Source organism: Colletotrichum aenigma, assembly GCF_013390185.1.
Source record: "Colletotrichum aenigma strain Cg56 chromosome Unknown KSG_Cg56_contig04, whole genome shotgun sequence".
Classification (NCBI taxonomy): domain Eukaryota; kingdom Fungi; phylum Ascomycota; class Sordariomycetes; order Glomerellales; family Glomerellaceae; genus Colletotrichum; species Colletotrichum aenigma.
Window position 1 is genome coordinate 5,166,571 of NW_023500910.1, and position 14,305 is coordinate 5,180,875.

General features: G+C 54.8%; 6 protein-coding genes across 6 annotated transcripts; 2 read left to right on the forward strand and 4 right to left on the reverse strand.

The window, feature by feature from the left end:
- Positions 1–2,965: 2,965 nt before the first annotated feature.
- CGCA056_v007212 (uncharacterized protein) lies at positions 2,966–4,393 on the reverse strand (the record flags this gene model as incomplete). The annotated part of the gene is made up of 1 exon (XM_037322461.1): positions 2,966–4,393. The coding sequence occupies one exon, from the start codon at positions 4,391–4,393 to the stop codon at positions 2,966–2,968; it is 1,428 nt and encodes a 475-aa protein (XP_037179756.1).
- Positions 4,394–5,362: 969 nt separating this feature from the next.
- CGCA056_v007213 (uncharacterized protein) lies at positions 5,363–5,972 on the forward strand (the record flags this gene model as incomplete). The annotated part of the gene is made up of 2 exons (XM_037322462.1): positions 5,363–5,548; positions 5,661–5,972. 2 exons carry the CDS (start codon positions 5,363–5,365, stop codon positions 5,970–5,972), a joined length of 498 nt encoding a protein of 165 aa, XP_037179772.1.
- A 217-nt stretch (positions 5,973–6,189) lies between these two features.
- PUS1 (tRNA pseudouridine synthase 1) lies at positions 6,190–8,107 on the reverse strand (the record flags this gene model as incomplete). The annotated part of the gene is made up of 3 exons (XM_037322463.1): positions 6,190–6,364; positions 6,428–7,858; positions 7,953–8,107. The coding sequence occupies 3 exons, from the start codon at positions 8,105–8,107 to the stop codon at positions 6,190–6,192; spliced, it is 1,761 nt and encodes a 586-aa protein (XP_037179771.1).
- An 851-nt stretch (positions 8,108–8,958) lies between these two features.
- Positions 8,959–10,095, forward strand: CGCA056_v007215 (uncharacterized protein; the record flags this gene model as incomplete). The annotated part of the gene is made up of 1 exon (XM_037322464.1): positions 8,959–10,095. One exon carries the CDS (start codon positions 8,959–8,961, stop codon positions 10,093–10,095), a length of 1,137 nt encoding a protein of 378 aa, XP_037179770.1.
- Positions 10,096–10,177: 82 nt separating this feature from the next.
- CGCA056_v007216 (putative feruloyl esterase) lies at positions 10,178–11,898 on the reverse strand (the record flags this gene model as incomplete). Its single annotated transcript, XM_037322465.1, has 3 exons — positions 10,178–10,561; positions 10,616–11,365; positions 11,431–11,898. 3 exons carry the CDS (start codon positions 11,896–11,898, stop codon positions 10,178–10,180), a joined length of 1,602 nt encoding a protein of 533 aa, XP_037179755.1.
- A 759-nt stretch (positions 11,899–12,657) lies between these two features.
- On the reverse strand, positions 12,658–13,609 carry RTM1-7 (Protein RTM1; the record flags this gene model as incomplete). The annotated part of the gene is made up of 2 exons (XM_037322466.1): positions 12,658–13,355; positions 13,438–13,609. The coding sequence occupies 2 exons, from the start codon at positions 13,607–13,609 to the stop codon at positions 12,658–12,660; spliced, it is 870 nt and encodes a 289-aa protein (XP_037179769.1).
- Between the last annotated feature and the right edge of the window lie 696 nt (positions 13,610–14,305).

Consider the following 14,305-nt stretch of genomic DNA (forward strand, 5'->3'; position numbering starts at 1 on the left):
TTCGTTTGTATCCACAATCTACATGTAAATGACGGAAATCAGAGGTAATCATGTTCATGCGGGGTCCTGAACCTGTAGCCTATCCTGACTTGTTATTGTGAAAGTCCTTTTTGACGCAAGCCCTTTGAAAGTGAAACACACCAATCGAAAAGCCGAGGCAACTGTATCGAGGACAATGAATTAAACGTATTTGGCGCTTTATATCGTCTGATCTGCTAACATTTCTGTCTTCATAAGTGTTTGTGTTTTTGTCTTCCGTGCCAAGGAAATTGGAAACCCGCACCCAGTGCTAACTGTCCTTGACAACGCACTTAGTTGAGTGGTGTAAGTTCGTGGTTGGCCGCATCTATTCCATTGCCATGTTTCTTTCCAAGTGAAACACGGTACACCCACTGTCTTCCACAAACATCTGCTGCGCTTCCAGGTATGATAAATCTGTGTGGTAAATTGCGCCAAGGATCTCGGGCCGCATCTCGGGACAGCCGTCCTACGGAGCGAGGTTGCCATGGCCCACTACATACTCACCTAGCTGTCAGCCTTCTATCCACTTCAGGAACACGAGACCACATTCAGTCCCTCAGTTCATCCGAAACTGGTTCTCTCTGATCCGGTTGTGCCGGGCCAAGACCACGTGTGGGAGCAATAGGTCTTTTAGGCATTCAATTTTGCATGTTTGAGGCAAAGGTAAGGGGGCTTTTGTTCCTGGCTTAAGGTTGGTAGGGCGAAACTTTAGCGAGAAGGAGTGTGCTGAGATTCCTTCGGGCCTGGGCAACCCATGTTGAGAAGAGTCGATGATAGGGAATTTGTGGAACCCAGGATATCCTTCCTTCTTGATCGAGTTTTATCCCGCAAGGCAATGCGCTGGGTTTCGAAGAGTTCTAGAAGACCCGGCTTGTAGATCATAGACATAGTCAACTTCACCCAGCCTTGATAGCCGATGCTCTTCGCCTCGGTGACTCCTTGACGACATCATGGCAACTGAGATCGAGGTCATATGCGTTTCTATCAATTTCCAGTTCGAGATTTTGAATCTTCTCATAAAGAGCATTCGGATCTTGATGGGATGGTCTGATCGAAACGTGCCAAGATTGGATTTGAACACCAGCCTTCTCACCCGGGTAGAAACATCGAAGCCTAAGATCATGGCAGCGGGTTGGCTGCATTATGCCCGATGCAAAAGAACCAGATCCACAAGCAGCAGCTAAGGGTGTTACAAACTCAAAAGTCCATCCTTCGCCAGAACGATAATGTAGAGTCATCCCATCATTCGACTTGGACATGCCCCACAACATCCTCAGTCGCCAAAGTGGAAATTCAGTGTCTGGCTTTGGCCCATTTACGTGCATCCTTGTCAGCGATCGGCGATTGTCACCTCAGCAGCCATCGCAAAAGTCCCGAGCGAACCAACTTTCGGCTCATCGACTGGAGTCAAAGGATTCAACATCGGCTTTTAATTCCTTCCGTCTCAAGGCACATCCGCGGAGACTTCACTTCTAATTCTGAAAATGTCGTCAGCCAAGTCAACGAGGAGGCCGATTCCGAAGAGACTGACTGGATGTAAGTGATCTAAAGTCCGCATTGCCCCGTCGACTGACAGAATCGCTCGTTCGGCACTGAACTCGCCCTCATTCAGCGCAATTGGTCATGAAAATTGGTTTTGACAAGTTACTCCTCAACACGGAGCTGTCCCCCGTTTTACATGGACTAGTCCCCGTGGCCTGGTTCCTGACTTCCCTCCCAGCTTTCGTCGTCACCATTCACCAGCGACCTGGCCTTCGAAGATGGTTTCTGCTACCTTTCAATGTTATTGGGCCAATTGTCTGCTTCCTGCAGGTTGGCAGGCTCAAGGCAGGACTTGACTGGCTTTGGGCTTTCACGTCAATCATTTACGTCTTTCATGCCACGTCGGGCCTTTATCTTGAACAATGGACTGTACCCGATGTCGCATCAGGGGCAGGAGGCCCCTCGAGAGAGAGAATTTACGCTTCAGTCAAGGCGTGGAACAATCCTCGTCGCCTACCGCTTTGTCCGCCCAGACACCAACGTCTCATTACTCAGCGCCATCGAGCTTACTTCATATTTCGCAAGCTCGGTATGATTCTTGTACACTGGGGCATCTATCTGATGATTGATGTCGGCACCTTGTTTGCCCTACGGCCCGCTCCCAGGGAATTCGTTTCACCAGGCTATTTACATTTCGTTCTCGACCGCGCAACTCTGCTGCGGACAGCTTACTGTCTCCAGTGGGCCTGGCTGACATACTTCATTCTCACTGTCGCAAATGCCGTCGTCGCCATATTGTTCGTCAGCATCCTGCAGCAAGACGCGCCAGACGAATGGCCGTACCTCTGGGGAAATCCCTTCAAAGTACGCAGCATCCGAAGCTTCTGGGGTGTATTCTGGCAGAACATCGGTAGCCCATCGCAATTGACATACGGGCGCTTCCTCACTCGAAATCTGCTCGGTCTGAGACCCAAAGGCGCCGCGGAGAAGTTGTTTCTGGCGTTCTTCGTCTTCACAGTGTCAGGAATAATCCACGTTGCCACCAATTGGATGACGAGGAATACAGCTCCTGTTGAAAGCATATATGGAGACATGGTTTTCTTTCTCTTGAACTTTGTGGCCGGGTTTCTGGAAGTTTTGATGCAACAAACGGTCTCCCCCAAACTGAACACCAGCCTGCGCAATTGCAGACCGCACTCAATACTTTGCAGAGCTTTTGGTTTCTTCTGGGTGTTTATTTTCTTTTATACTATTGTACCCCCTTGGCAGTTCCCCTACATCGAGGCAGATCTTCGTCGCCGCTTTGTCCCTTTCAAGATGAATGTTCAACTTGAAAGACCTCAGATACCTTAATCAGTAGACACTCGACCTAGCACCAGATACAAAGGGAAGAAATATACACGATCAGCAGGGAGATGAAATTTACTGCCAATTATGGAGAAGTAATGAGTGGTTCTGTACCTCAAATGTATCCAAGCTCCTCCATAGCCTCCTCCTCCAGTCGAGCATCATCCTCAGGCTTGAACACCTTGTCAAAGCTGTCCGGTCTCACAAAGCCATCCTGCCCATTCCGCCCCCTCACGAACATCTCTCTCTCCAGCCACTTCTCCTGCACTCTATTACCCACATGAAACCCCTGAGCATTCTTTCTTGCCGCATCAGTAAGGACAATGGCTCTGATCAGCTTCTCCTGGCTGCTCTCATTTCCCGTAGGATTCTCATGCACCCACAGGAACCGGTGGGTCGTGTCCTTGTACAGCTCATACCAGCTCGCGCACCGATTCTGCAGCCCTAGGAGGGTGTCCTTGATGGCCGTCTCATAGGCGAAGGGGAAGAAACCCGCCGAGTCAAAGTTGGTTATCGCCACAAGCTCATAGCCTGGGCCAAAATCAACTTGCCGTGGTTGCATGAGGATATTACGAGGTTCGAGGTCGTTGTGGCAAAAGGCGCTGGAATATGTTAGGAGGGCGAGGTCGTCTGCCGTGAACTCGACCTGGTGGCGCATGGAGCTATCCTTCTTGAAGTCGCCGTCGAGAAGGATTGACCCGTCGTTGGAGGTTGCAAGCTCGTACCTGGCGTTGCCTGGTGAAAGTCTCTTCGTTAGGAACGTGGCCATGTCACTGAACCAACCCACCTGCGAATTGCCTACCGCGGGTATGTCTTCCATTTCTTGTGTCTGTAGGCCGTTCTCGGATAGTATGACCCAGTCCTCCATGTCCAGATCACCAAATTTGATCTTCTGCAGCTCCGACATTATGTCAACGATGTCCTTCAAGAAAGCTTTCTTTACGACCGGGTTGAATTCGTCCCAGAACCTTTCAGCAGGAACAACGTCATGGTAATGCTGGCTGAGGAGGTAGTGAAGCTGAAGACCGTCTCGGGTACGTGTAGTCCCGGCACCCCAGACTTTGGGCACGAGTGAAGGCAACTTCCGATGGGCCAGCTTCTGGAACGCTGCCGAGCACAAGAGCTGATTGTTCAGGCGAGGCTTCTCGATGCGCGCCATGAGGTGGGTGGGGAGTCCGTCCGGGGCCTCTTCGCGGTCAGTGAGGTCGATGACGAACTCGCAGGTGTCGATGGTGTTGAAGATAATGGCGTACCTCGGGCAATGCTGCCAGTCGCTGCCGAACATCCCCTGAAAAACGGCAAGATCGGGAACGATAACCTGCTCGCCCATGTTATTGTCAACGTGAACATAAGGCCCAGTGGGCCCGTTGACTCTCGACTCTGTAATGTGGAGGTTGGAGAAAGGATTCTCGATGTACCAAACCATAGAGTCAGCGGTCCTGCCCCGGGCAGATCTGGCTACGTCCGTGAAGCCGTAGTCGGCGAATCGGCTGGCGATGTAGGAACCCTCGCTGTCGCTGTCACTTTCGAATCGGTAGGCCATGATGAGACTTGGCGTATTGATATTTCCAATACACAATAATACAGGTAGAGGGTTCTATAGTTGGGGATGGAGACTCACCGAGTCTAGGGATGTTGTTTTTGGGGTCTTTGTGGAGGTGAAGAAGGGCTCGATGTTGGAGATGATTGAGGTAACGATTGAATGAAGCCTAGAGGGCATGAGAGTTTCTATTGTATTTGTAGGCTCCTGCTCAGGAGTGTTTTGGAGGCACCTAGAAGGAAGGCTCTTGTCAAAGCCCGGGATGTAACCTATTCGCAACAATGCCAGATGTTCCTCACTTGAACAATGCAACAGTTTTTAGCATTGCGACTAAGGTGTTGAAGGTCCTGTTCACATGCAGATTCCGTAGATACCGTCTACGTGTACAATACCTCGTTTGTTATAGGTCTTTGTCATTTTCTGAAGATTATTCGAGTTGGTTCAACAGAGCAACTCGGGCCTTCCAAATGACAAAGAAGCGAGTCATCTGTTCTGCACTACTCCGTCGGATATGGCACTTATTCTAAGATTAAAGTATTATTGATTAGATTGATCTGAGAAGAGGCCTGGGTATTGCGTGGTGCCAATGCGTAGAGAATCGAACTCGTGTCGGCCACTTGCAATTATCCCAAACTTGTGACATTAATAAGTTTATCATTAAGAATGATGATTGCAACATTCACGCATTGGCTCAGGATCTGACAACAAACGAGACACAAGACTAATTATACAAGATTGAACAAAATCACATCCATTTTTCTCCGCAAAAGCGGTGAGCTTAGGAGTGAAGTTACCTACCTCCTTCATCATCACTGCCTTCCTCACCGAGGGGACTTCTCGGTCAACATGCTGGCCCGAGCTCCCTCACCGAGTCCCCCACCAATCTTGCCCCACCACACCTCGCGCATCTTCAGTGCTCCTTCCTCATCTCACCACCAAACTCATCCTCCAACATCAACCACAACCGCCGCCATGGACACCTCACGAGACTCCTCCAACCTCCTCGACACACACAACCGTCTCATCGCAGACGTTCTTTCGCGCTTCCGCATGCTCACCATGCTCGCGACAATCCAGGCCGAAGGCGAGCGCAAAAACGCCGAGCCGCAGACCGTCGCGGTGACGGGCATGTCGATGCAGATGGAGTTTGAGGGTCTGGTACGTCAATCTTTTACCCTTCCATCCGTGCATCTCAATTTATATTCTACACGAAATGTGATCTCGAAAGAAGAAGAAAAGGAAAACATCTACTGACACCAAACACCCATAGCACACCTCAGTCAAAGACCTGCTCGCCCTCTCCCGCCGCCTCAAGGAGCTCTGGCTCTTCGGCAAGCTCGGCGCCGGCGAGAGCGACGCGCGCATCCAGGCCGACAAGCTGCAGGCCGACGTCGTGCGCTGCGCGGAGCTCCTCAACGCCATCCAGGAGACGCGGTACAGCGGGCTCGCGACCGCGGCGGGGGGCAAGTGGGCGCCGATCGGGAGGCAGGATGCGGCTGCTGCCGCGCCTCCGCCTGCTGCAGCGCCGGAGGGAGGAGCTGCTGCGGCCACTGCGGCGGCGCAGCCTGGTAGTACTTCGTGAACGGGGCGGCAGAACGGAGGTTATAGGATGGATGCATTTCATTGGCGTTCGGGGGTTGAACGGGGGTTTTCACATTGCGATGGGACTAGCTGATACCCACGAGGACGGGGAAAAGAACTATTTATGCTTTTTGAAATTGGTCTACGGTCTGTGTAGCCTCGTCATTGTGATGCAGCATCTACTGTGTACAACAATCCGCAACGAGAAAGAGGCTCGTTTAGCCCTCACCGTTCTCGGGGTCCTCATCCTCGTCACCCATCTGCGCCTCCAGCGTCTTCTGCTTCTCCTCCCCCTTGGCGGTCATGATGGCACCGGCGTCAATGCCGGCGGCTGTGAGCCAGAGGAAGTAGTCGGACTTGAAGTTGTCCACCTGCTGGAAGAAAGTGTGAAAGCTGTTGACGCGCGATCAGTAACGTTCGTCGACAAAAGTGCCACGGCTCAGTGGAAAAACTTACACGTTCTCCTGCTCCTCGACCTCGAAGATGCGCTGGTAAATCTGCTTGTCCTTGAACGCCTGCAGCTTGTCGTCGTACTTTGTAAAGTCGATCGTCTCCTTGCCAAAGTTGTCCTGCGCGCGGCGGTTGTACGCGTCGAACACGGGGCGCTCCAGCAGCAGGCCTAGGCCGGGCGCCTTGGGGATGGCGATGCGCGTCGGGCCGTAGCTCTGGCGGACGCGCTCGAGCGGCGTGCCGCAGCGCACGACGAGCGACGCCATGCCGACCATCTTGCGGATCTGGTGCATCATGAAGCTCTGGCCGTGCACCTTGAGCGACACCCACTCGGTGTCGCGGATCTGGATCGGGCTCATGTTGACCTTGAACGACTTGATGTGCCGCTTCGCCGAGGGGTCCTTGAAGGTCTTCTGCACCGTGTAGTTGTGGAAGTTGATGGTGCCGCAGTACTCGTTCAGCGCGGCCTGCAGCTGGTTCAGCCGCTCGGGGGTGACGCGGTAGCGGCGCTTGGCGTTGATGTAGGCGGCCTTGATGTCGCGGAGGGCGAAGTCGACGGGGGTCAGGTCGCGGTTTCTAGGCTTGAGGCTGCCCTCAGGGACTTCGGCGGGCGCCTTGGTTTCGGCGGGCGCGGCGTCCGTGGTCTCTGCGGCCGGTTCGGCAGAGGCGGGTTCGGCAGCCTTCTCGGCGGGTTTAGCGTCGTCGCCCTCGGGCTTCTCGTCCGCGTGTATCCTCTCGAGCACCTTCGACTTCGTCTCGGGATCGAGCTTGGCGAGGATCGGCTTGATGTCCTTCTCGTCAACCTCCTCCCAGTACTTGATTACATCCGCCAGCTTGGCCTGGAACTCGTCGTAGTGACCGTGCTCCTTGGCCTTCTCCACGAGCTGCTTCCACAGGAAGCTGTCGGGGTGGGGAGGGAGCAGGCAGTACGTCGGCATGAGGTACTCGTACCACCTCGAGTCGCAGGTCTGGTAGCAGCTGAAGGAATTGTTGGTGCGCTGGATGCCCCAGACGCGGATCTGCTCGGGCAGCGCGGCGTTGATCTTCTCGACGACGTCCTCGTCCTCGATGATGAGCTTCAAGCTGATGACATTACCGGCGGCGTGCACGCCCTTGTCGGTTCGCGCGCAGCGCACGAGGCTCGACTTCTTGTGGTCGTCGGCGTTGGCCTTGGAGATGGCGCCGGCGGCGACGAAGGCCTTGAACAGGTCGCCCTCGATCGTCTTCTCCTCGTTGTTGATCTGCATGCCCTTGTAGCCCGTGCCGGAGTACCCGACCATGACGGCGACCTTGCGCTTCGGGCGGCGGCCCTCGGCGGCGATCTCCTCGGCGGAGAAGGGGTTGGCGGTCTGCTCGGCCTCGCCGTCCTCGTTCACCTTGCGGCGCTTGAACTCTTGGTACTCGGTGTTGCGTCCGCGCTTGTCGGTGGCCTCGCGACTGCGCCGGCATACTCGTCAGCAAGACACGGCCAATAAGGCAAACAGGGGCGCGAAAGCGACGGACAATTCGCGGTAGAAGATGTTCAACCTACCTCCAAGACGACCTTCCCTGCTCTTGCTTGCGCTTCGGGTGCCGCTTGTTCTGGTTGCGGCCTCCGCCGCGCTGACGACCGTTCTGGTTGCCATTGGCGGGCGCAGGGACAGCTGGGGCACTGTCGCCGGAATTTGAGGGAGTGTCTGTCGCCATTGTCTGGTTGCCGTGACGGACGCTCTCATCGTCCGGACGGTGTAGGTGGAGTGGTTGTGCGCGCCGGCCTGCGACAGAAGGCTTCGTCCAGATTTTTTTTCTGGGCCAGCTGCAAGGCTGCACTGCGGAAGGTCCGTGTGGACCCTGGAGGTGCGGGGCGCTTCCGGCTGAACACCGGTTGGCTGACCCCACATCGGCCCAAGAGGCCTTGCTTCCTTGGGCCTAGCGCAGGTCACGGGCCATCTTCTTTTTTGAAGGTATTTTCTTGGTGTTTTATGACCGAGTTTCCTACAACCAACACTATCGACAATGCATGAAAAGAATGACTGCTCGCCCCAGTCTTCCTGCAGCAGGCAGCGAGTGAAGTACGTATGTTGGTTTCTTGGCCTTAAATGGCTATCGTTGTCGAAGTAAGGATACCCTGTCAACCCATCCGGCTGATAATGACCGCAAGCCACAGTGAAAGTGGATACTTTCGGACAGAGATGGACGCTATTGGTTCGCATTCAAGTTCCGCGGATTCACGTCTTCAGAGTGCGGTTTCGGTCTCGGTCCCGAGTGCCAGTATGAGAGACTCTCTGATCTTTAAAAGCTCTCAAGCGCAACATTCTCCGAGTCCACGTATTCTGCAAAGACCTTTTCTCTTAGACCCGTTTTCTCCAGCTGTCGATCCCTCCCAGTCGACTCGCGCTCCGCGGCAACTCACACACTAAGAGCTACCCAACATGCGGAAGCACAAGAAATCCCGGCTTGGATGCAGAGAGTGTAAACAGAGAAAGGTCAAATGCGATGAGACCAGGCCGTCCTGTGTCAAGTGCAGGACGGCGGGGAAGACATGCTCATATGTTGGGATGCAGAGCAGCCTGCCGGTGCCCCCGACTTCATCACACCTCTCGACGACATCGTCTCCTGGTCCCCAGTCGACTCCAGACTCGGGTGCCTCCCCGTACGCCTTCTCCCCAGGAACGCCTCTATCTGACTCTATCGTCTTCACGCCATCTTCCGCCACCACTCCGGCCTCCATACCATCCCTTCCTCCACCGACATCCGTACCATGTGTCCCACCAGATACCCTCTTCGCCGAGACCTACAGCCTCTTTCACCTCGACCTCCTCCGCCACTTCCAGGGCCCACTCACGGAGGTCACCGTATCAAGCCAATCAGAGATGGAACGTGTTCTGCGTGTGACCTACATGCAAGCCTTGAAAGCACCCTACCTCATGGACGAGCTTCTAGCCTTCGCCGCTGCTCACAAGAGCACCGTGTCCGACGACCCCGAGATGAAAGCTCTCTACCAGAATGAGTCGACTCGCCTCCAGAGCCGCGCCATCAGTCGACTCGGAATCACCAACGAAGATGTCACTGAAGACAACTTCCTCGCCCTGTTTTCCTTTTCCATCCTCCTCGGCCAACACGTCCTCTTTGACGTCTTCTCCAACGCCTCATCGTTGCCCGGCGTCCTGGACAAGCTAGTCCATTGCCTAGAACTACACTTCGGCATCAAGTTCATCCTTGCCCAGTCCATGGTAAAGTTCAGCAACATGCTACGAGATCTGTTCCCCACAGACCCCATCCACTTCCAAGTCGACGTCACGTCTTCGTCCCACGGCACCGAGTGTGAGGACCTTCTCCGACGCCTCGAGGAAAGCGAGCTGAGCGAGTCCACCAAGAAGGTGTACCTCGAAACCACAAAGATCCTGCAGTATCTCTTCGACACGGTGCATACATCAGACACCCGTCGTTATGTCGCCGTTCAGGAGTGGCCGGTCCGAATATCGCGGGACTACATATCCCTGTTGCAGCAACGACGCCCCGAGGCGCTCGTCACCATGGGCTACTACGCGGTCTTGTTGCATAGAGCAAGGGACTACTGGGCCGTCGGGGATTCAGGGAGGTTCCTCGTCAAGACCATCTCAAATCACCTCGGGAGTTATTGGTCTGACTGGCTGGAATGGCCGAACCAAGAACTTGGCTTTGACGTGCCATGAGTTGAACTACCAATTACGTATCGTGCCGCCTATCTTGAAAACATTATCCAACCTCAAAGCAAACCTGCAAATGTCCGCGTCTCTAGCGCAGCTCGAGGTGTCTAGGCTCACTATGCTTAGACGCAGCAACATGCTCCGACCTAGAACAGGACCAGCACTTCTCCATCGCCGCGTCGCCACAAGAAGCAACGTATTCAGCCTTTTGCGGGTAAGGGCACAAGATTCGGTTCTGAGTCTCATCTGGGCCGACGTTGAACTTGACGGGTGTCTTCTCAGGCGCAGTGCCCTCCTCGACCCAGTCGCGCAGCTGCTGGAAGAGGTTATTCGGCTGGCCACTCTTGCCGCCAAAGCAGTGAGCCATCCCAGGGGCCTCAAAGTAACGGAAGAAGTCCTGGATGTCTGGGGTCACTCCTCCCACGGCGTTGTAGTACTCCTCCGTGGATCCGGGCGGGATCACAGTGTCGGCCTGGGAGGAAGCTGTTAGTATAGATATGATCACAAGACCTTGAAAGGTACATACCAATCCATGGAAAGAAACAATCTTGCCACCAATATCACGGAACCTCCTCAAATCTGGATCCGAAGACTCCACCAGCGAAGCATATTGCTGGCGCCCAGAGCTGACGAGCGCGTCAAACTCCTCGCGGCTCAGATGCCCGACATCAAACGCAGGGTCCTTAGCCACAAACAGCTGAAGCCAGAGCCCTCCCAGCATACTCGGCACGCCCACACATCCCGTGGCATTGCAGCTTGTCTGCACGATGCTCAACATCCCCGTCAAATCGGTCCCCGGCACCAGTCCGCCGTAGTACTTCTTCGCAGAGTACCCATGCCACGTCGCGTTCGCCACGACCGCCGCGGCCCTACTCACAGCCTTCTTTGTCCCGTTCATCTGCGCGCACTCCACCTCCCGCCCGACAACGGAAAAGACGTCGAACGCGGCCAGGCACGCGTGCTGGTCGGCGACAGCCCCGTCGATGACGCCGTCCAGGCCGTCGCAGGCAGCGAGCGCGGCAGCGGAGAGGGCGTCGAGCTCGCAGGGGTAGGGATACTCGCCAAGCTCGTTCATGAGCTGCTGCGGCCACTGGGAGAAGGGCATGAGCTCGTTCCAGTGGATGGCGGGCGCGCCGGCGGCGATGCCGTCGTAGAGGTCCGGGTAGCGCTGCGCGATCATGAGGCCCTGGCGCCCGCCGTTGGAGCAGCCGTTCCAGTAGGAGTACTTTGGTTCGCGGCCGTAGAAGCTCTTGATCAGGGACTTGCCGATGATGGCCTAATGGGTTTTGTCAGTTTTGATCAATAATAATAGCTTCATGATGAAAGAGTCGTCAAGTTCACCTCATCGTTCAACGAGACAGAAGCCGTGTTCTGCAAGTTGTACAGGTTAACGTTCCCGGGGCTGTTGAGCGCCCACGGCCTCGGCTCATTCGCGGCCCCGAGACCGGCGTCGGTGGTGAAAGTCGCGTACCCGTCCGCGATGGCGCCCTGCATGCCCCCGTACGTGAGGAAGAAGCGGCCGGCGACCCAGCCGCCGCCGCCGATGGCCTGGAAGCGCTCGTTCCAGTCCAGCGGCAGCCACGCCTCAGTGACGATGTGGTCGTCCTGGCCGGGGTGCGTGTAGGCGATGGTGACGTTGCAGAAGGAGACGTTGTCGAGCGTGACGGCGGGCGCGACGTAGCGGAACGCCTCGGCGACGGAGGCGCTGTAGTTGGTGACGAGGTTTGCCTCGAGGGAGAGCACCTGGGCGCCGAAAAGGAAGGGGCTGAAGGTGCTGGGGACGCACGATTGTGCTAGTGAGAGGTCCATTGCTGGGTGTTGATCCTGTGGTTTAGCTTATGGATCGAGTTGTCGAGGTTGGTGTTGCTGTTCATTATGAAGGAAGTCTTGGGCTTCTGGCTTTATAGGTGTCCATCGTTGCGATGGCACGGCCTTATGCGAACTGCACAGCATCGGCCGCTCAGGGTGTAGAATACAGAGTTACGTGACAGCATGTTCCACCAGAAGGATCCGGTTGATTAGGTGCGTGTAAGCTTGTTGTTCCCTTGCATTCATTCGGTGGGTGAGTCACCCGGTCATATCAGAGCTTTCAGGGGCAGCTGTTGGGCGAAGTTTCCGGTGTTCGTTCCCGCGTATGTAGCTATTGTCGATCCACTGCGGGCCTGTCGCAGTCGCTGTAATGCGATTCGCTCAGCCTGGGAATCCGATGCGACGCTTCTGCTCGCCGTGCTGTATTTGGACAACAGTGGCTGTGGGGGAATAAGACGGGCTGTTTGTGTAAGCTTACTTACATGTTTGGCCAGCGGGCTGTTCGTCGGCGTACTGGACTTGGAATTGACATACCAAGAAGCATCATTCAATCAACCGACTTGATTCAGAATGTGGGCTCAAGGATCCTTGATTCAATGACAGACACTTTCGGTGGTTCTTGAGACTTTCTTGACTGAGTTTCTTTGAAATTCAAGTACCCAAAGTGATATTCAATTATCTCGAATGGGTTCTCCATGACGTCCATCTACGATTTTAACCCTTCCTCCAAAACATTATGTGATCACCCAAGACTCGTCCCTAAGCCTTCGCGCTGTTTCTCAACTCCACACTCTCCATACCAGACACCAAATCGTTCGCCGACGAAGTCGGCACCCAGTTGCCCTTCCTCCCCACAGAAGACGGGAACCAGTACCAAAACGTCCCCATCACCGCAAACATCGGGATCGAGTCAAAGATATACAGCGGCCACTCGGTACTCAACAAATACCCGTCATTGCCCATCACGAACTCAATAATCCGGAAGACCGACCGCGCCATAATCAGCCCGCTCGCCCCGTACAGCATGCGCAGCGCCTGCTCCCACTTGACGTCGGGCCCGATCTCGTGGTAGCTCGGGTCCCTCTTCATGCGCGAGTGGAATGTCCAGGCCGTCGTCCAGAACACGCCGAACACGCAGATGTGGAAGACGAGTCCCGCGACGACGATGCCCTGCGCGATCTTGGCGTACTCGCTGACGACCATCAGGCCGGCGGCGGAGCCCTGGATCGCGAGCGCCATGACGTCGCCCGCGACGAAGACCTTGGTCAGCCGCGAGGGCCGGATGATGGAGTGCCGCTCGCCGTTAACTATGCGGATCACGCGGCCGAGCGTCATGTAGATGGACGCGGCGAAGAGGACGGGCGCGAGGAGGATGTTGTTCTGCGAGGCGACGAAGGGCATGAGTTTGCCGGTTTTGTTGTGGGCCACGGCGCGGAAGACGTAGCCGAGGAATTCCACTGTGATGATGGATGACGGGTCAGCATCAAACTTATTCCGTCTTGCGAGCCATCTCAGCTTGGGGGAAGTGCTTGAGCTTACTGTAGCCGCCGATAGCCATCGGGATGCAGAACCAGGCGCGAGTTTTCCAAATCTTCCACATGTATGCAAAAGTAGTTGTGAGAAAGATGATGCAGAAGATAATAGCAGCTGGGACGGAAGGAAGGTATTTCCATAGATAATAGTTGCCTCTGAAGGGTTCGAGAACGGCCATGATGTTTTTCCTGGGGACAACAGTCCAGACAACCGACAACTGAGGAAAGAATGCGTAATGGCAACAAGATCGAAGTGAACGAGGGCAGAGTTGGAGTCTAGGAAAAAAGAGGTGCAATGATTAGAATGATGATGTGAGCTTGAGGGGAGAGAGTTCAAGCTTCAGAGGTAGGCCTCGTCGTGGGAATATATGGATTTTGGTACACAGGGAGATATGTAGTTGACAACCTCCAATACTATAACATATCCTGTTAACAACTATCCATACTCCCGAGATTGGGAAGTTGGTTTCATCGCTTGCGCGTATCCAGCGTAGCTGTGTATTTTGAGATCAAAGCCAGACCAATCGCATTCATCTGTGTGCGAGAGGGTCCGCTTCAACTGTGGCTTGGCTCATGGCGGGCCCGGGCTTCATGCAGCAATGCACGCGCAACGGCACCATTCCGTCAACTTGTGCGATTGACTAGGGTCGGGTCTCAATGTTAATTCCTTCTGTGAGCCAGATAATCACAGCTTATGTCAAGTTCGAAGATTGCTGATTTCCGTACTGCGCCACCTTCCGCATCGGGGGGACTTGTTTAAACCAATCAATGTTGGGCTAGTCCGAGAGCGGAACCGCAAAGTCAGTGGCCAGTTCGTTGACAATGCTGAGAATCCAAAGGTTGTCCGTCCAATTTCGGATGGAATAGCGCTACTG